General features: G+C 33.9%; 1 protein-coding gene across 1 annotated transcript; it reads left to right on the top strand.

Moving 5' to 3' along the window:
* The first annotated feature begins 989 nt into the window (after positions 1–989).
* LOC127690057 (olfactory receptor 145-like) lies at positions 990–1,952 on the top strand. Its single transcript, XM_052189617.1, has one exon. It carries the CDS (start codon positions 1,020–1,022, stop codon positions 1,950–1,952), a length of 933 nt encoding a protein of 310 aa, XP_052045577.1. The 5' UTR covers positions 990–1,019.
* The last annotated feature ends 2,910 nt before the right edge of the window (positions 1,953–4,862 follow it).

Below are 4,862 nucleotides of genomic sequence, written 5' to 3' on the forward strand. Positions count from 1 at the left end.
ATTCAGCTGGAAATTCTTGATCAAGATGAAGAAAGAAACAATGAAACAAACAGTAGATACGTCTATAGAGATCAAGATAATTGGGGAAGTTGGGAGTTTACAATTCAGCATCCATAAGAAGATATTTTTACCCTTAAGAGAAAAATTTTAAGTCCCAGGGGAACTAAAGGCATCTCATGATGCAAGTTGTAAATACAATCACCTCAGTTTCTTTTTATATTTACATTCTATTCTCTTGGGAAGGGAATAAGTTTGCCTCTAGTCCATTTATAAGCAAGTGAGTTGAGTCACTTAACTCACAATAAAATTTTTGCCATATCTAGAGGCAGTATGAGGATAATAATAAAGTTAGTTTCCTCTGCTGTTGGAAAGCACTCCAAATTCTAATAATAAAATTTCACCTGTAGTTCAGAAGTATTTTTAGGGTATATCAGGAATTAAGTCTTTACTATATTTTCTTAATATAATAAAGGCATAAAAATCCTTAGAACCCAAACTTTTTCTTCTAAAGGTACTGAAGAGGAGAGGTAAGAAATCTCTGAATTTTTGATGATATGTTGATTTTCTTAATCCCTCATGAATGAAAATCCTTCTTAATATGAGACAGACTTCAACGTGACATTTCTTTTCATGCCAAAATCTCCTCGCCTTATTCCTAGCTCCACCAGAAATAAATTGATATCTATGGCCACCAGTAAGTGGCCAAGGCCTCAGCCTTCAGTTTTATATGTGTGGAGAAGACTCTGTTGAAAGAATAAATAAATGGGAGAAAAATGTTTCTGTCCTCATCTATTTTTACTTAACCACCTTTCTAGAAATTGTATTTACATATATATCCCTATGCTTCTCTGTATACGATAATTTGCTGAGGGACTGCATATTTTGATTTATGTGCTCATGTGGAGCTAGTCTCACACATATTCAACACACACTTCACTTGTGGGGAAAGAACCATGATAGGAAGAGAGATCGTTTTCTAATGAGAATATTTTTCTGTCTGCAGATTCTCTTAGAGAAACATGGCCTCTACAAATGTCTCTTTGGTAACTGAATTCATTCTGGTAGGCTTAACAAACCAGCCTGATCTCCAGATACCCCTATTCTTTGTGTTTCTAATAATGTATATTGTTACTGCATTGGGAAATTTGTGTTTGGTAACTCTTATTGTGCTCAACTCTCACCTCCACACCCCTATGTACTTCTTTCTCTTTAATTTGTCCCTCATAGACCTCTGGTACTCTACTGTGTTCACTCCAAAAATGCTGATGAACTTTATGCTGAGCAAGAATGTAATTTCTTACATGGGATGTTTGACCCAGTTATATTTCTTTTGTTTTTTTGTCATTTCTGAGTGTTATATGTTGACTTCAATGGCCTATGATTGCTATGTGGCCATCTGTAATCCACTCTTGTACACTGTTGCCATGTCCCCTAAATTGTGTTTGAACCTTATGATTGGTACATATGTGATGGCATTTTCTGGTGCCATGGCTCACACAGGATATATGCTAAGACTGACCTTCTGTCATGCTAACACCAACACCCACTACTTCTATGACATCCTCCCTGTGATGCAGCTCTCCTGTACCAGCACCTATATCAATGAGCTTGTAGTTTTCATTGTTGTGGGCATCAACATCATTGTGCCCAGCATCACTATCTTCATCTCTTACGGTTTCATTCTTTCCAACATTTTCCATATCAAGTCCAATGAAGGCAGGTCCAAGGCCTTCAGTACCTGCAGTTCCCATATAATTGCAGTTTGTCTCTTCTTTGGATCAGGTGCATTTATGTATCTCAAACCATCTTCTTCTTCATCTATGGATCAAGGAAAAACCTCTTCTGTATTTTATACAAATGTGGTTCCCATGATGAATCCCTTAATTTACAGTTTAAGGAACAAAGATGTAAAAATGGCCCTGACGAAAACTCTGAGCAGATGGAAATTTTGAAAGGATAAAACATGTATCTGCCTGAGGCTAGGAGGCATACTGATATTTCTTAAATATACTTAAAATGCTTTTCAGTATGACATTTTATTCTATTTTCTTCCCTAGGCATTATTCTGTTTTTAAATTTAGTCTTTAAAATTTACCATAGAATGCCTTGGAATATTGATGCATTATCTCTTGATTAATGTAACAATTATTATTCATGTTCAAAAAAATAAAATTTGAATAATTTTAAAATTTATTTCTCATAGTTTTAAATTATCTTTTTTCTTTATGATTTTCAAAATTATGAATGATTTTTGGCATTTGTTTAATTGTGCCTATTATTTAAAAGACATGTTTGCTTTTCTAATGTCATTATGAAGGTTTGATTTTCCATGAAAATTGAATTGTTTTGCAATTTATCAAGTAGACTAGTACAAGTATGATCATTTGCCATTGGTTGTAGGTTTTCTTCATTTCAACTTATAATGTGTCTTTGTGAATGTAAGTCAGAACAATGCCTTTCTTTCTGTGTTCTCCATTGTAGTGCAAATAAATTCTTAAACTACTCATAAAAACTGTCAGATACATTACAGTTTGCATTTGGACACTGTGCTTATTACTTTTATTGGCAAACAACTCTATCTTAGGTTGCTTACATTCATGTACTGTGTGTACTTAATACTGATGCTCAAAGAAGAAAATGATGTATTGTTAACAAAATAAGCTAAATTTTCCAAATGTTCCTGGTTTCAAGTCAACTGCTTCTATATTTATGGATTCTTAATTCATGTTATTGTTTTTACTTGAGGAATTACGACTATCCAACAATAGTTCCATTATAAAAAAATGACTTTTTTTCCCTGTGTGGTAAGTATACGTGTGTGTGTGTGTGTGCGTGTGTGTGTGTGTGTATTCTCTTTAACTATAGTTTTTAGTTTGTTGAAGATTATTGTTCTTATAGGAGCAGATAAAATCTTTTAGAGTGGGGAGTTGAGTTCATCCATAATATTATAAATAAAGTTATCTTAGTGTTAGTCTGTATTATAAGATAATTTGATAAAGGATAGAAAAAACTGAAATAATAGGGTTTAGACCAGGAATCAAAGAAGCTAGGCATTCAAACAACTCATTGCCGAGAATTTTAAAGGAAGATTTGGGAATCAGCTTCCTTCATAGTTTTATGAATGTATTATGACAATAATGATCCTTACTGACTAGATATCAATAGAAATTCAGGTAATGAAGATGCTTACACTAGAAGATAGATATTGGCTGTATTTGTAGCAAATTAAGAAGTTTGAAGACAACCATGGCAAGAGACCTGCAAGTGATCGTGGAGACTCTGGGTGTGAAGATCAAATTCAGTTCATGACTGTTAGGAAGATAGGTCTCCCTTTAGTTCCAATGTTCTGCTAAAAATTCCTAGAAATATCATAAGGATCATTTCTCTTGACAGGTTGACTGCTTATGTTATTGGATAGCAAATTTAAACTCAAGGGGGACTGAAAACAAATCATTCCTGTATTGGTTGACTTTTATGTGCTATTCTTATATGGAATTTAAGTTGCAGAAAAAACAAGGTACAGTTAGCAAATAAAATGTTTTTTATTTGTTTGTTTGTTTGTGTGCTTGTTTCTTTGTTTATTGGATTAAACTGTTGGTAAAAATTTAAGAATGTCTTCTATTTTATTTTGTTTTGTTTTATTTTATTTTATTTTATTTTAATTTTATTTTATTTTATTTTACTTTATGGTTTTCAAGTCAGGATTTTTCTGCCCTGGCCATACTAGAACTCCATCTGTAGACCAGGCTGGTGTCAAACTCATAGAGATCCACCTACCTTTGCAGCCTGAGTGCTGGGATTAAAGGTAAGTGCCATTACCCCTGGCTAAGACAATGTCTTTTTGACATAATAGAGAATTGGATACCTTTTTAAATAGGGAAGATAATGTCCATTTTTGCAGTCCTTAATTTGAAGCACTAAATATCCATATGTAGCTTCAAAAAACAACTCGAGATATAATATTTGACATATGCAGAGGATGGGGTGGCTGACTTTCCTCAGGTCAAGCTGGCTATTTATGCAAAGAGTAAAGACTATTCTGGAAAATACAGATATCAACTATTGTGGTGGGCCAATATGATGTGGGTAATATGGGTTGTCTTTAGAGGAGTTCCAGTATTTCTCCCAAAATCGAATCAAGATGGCTATAAATGGGTGGACTCTTACTGGCAATAATACCTACCTTTTGAGATCATGAAAGTCATCAGCATCCTTTTCTATTGGCCACTGTTTACATGGAAAGCCTTCTTAACCCCCAGTTGCAGACTTTGTGCAGATACCAACAAAGATCTGGGATCTTTACCCATCTTTCTGTAGGAGGCATTCATTACAGTATAGCTCTTACACCTTTTATAATAACTGGGCTATATGAGCCAGGATTAATATTTAACATGCAGAGGGTTGCTTGATTACTATGCTTGTTATAATTACAGAATTAGTGTGAAGTGATACAGTTTCTATTAAAGTTCATAAGACGTGTTCTACATTATCTTGAGCTATATAATACTAGCTTAGAGCATTTTGTAACTTATTACCTAGAGATTCACATATGTCTAAAAGTACAGCTTCCACATATATGGACACATATTTCAATGTGTACCTATATACACACGTGTATACACATGAATGTATACACATGTATAAACACACACACATATATGTATATACATATATATCCCACAAGCACACATAAAGCAAGTACATATGCAACAATTTCATGAAGGCATACACACACAGAGAGAATGGAGAGAGAAGAGATAGTTGGTCCTTAGTCTTGTCTGTGTAGATATGGTGTGGAATATTCATATCCTTGACTGCTTATAGCATGAAAGGTGATATGGTTTAACAATAAAGATTAATTG

This window comes from Apodemus sylvaticus, chromosome 7, assembly GCF_947179515.1.
Source record: "Apodemus sylvaticus chromosome 7, mApoSyl1.1, whole genome shotgun sequence".
Taxonomy (NCBI): Eukaryota; Metazoa; Chordata; class Mammalia; order Rodentia; family Muridae; genus Apodemus; species Apodemus sylvaticus.

Excerpts from the sequence above, each read along its gene's own strand:
- LOC127690057 (XM_052189617.1), top strand. The coding sequence starts at position 1,020 with ATGGCCTCTACAAATGTCTCTTTGGTAACTGAATTCATTCTGGTAGGC.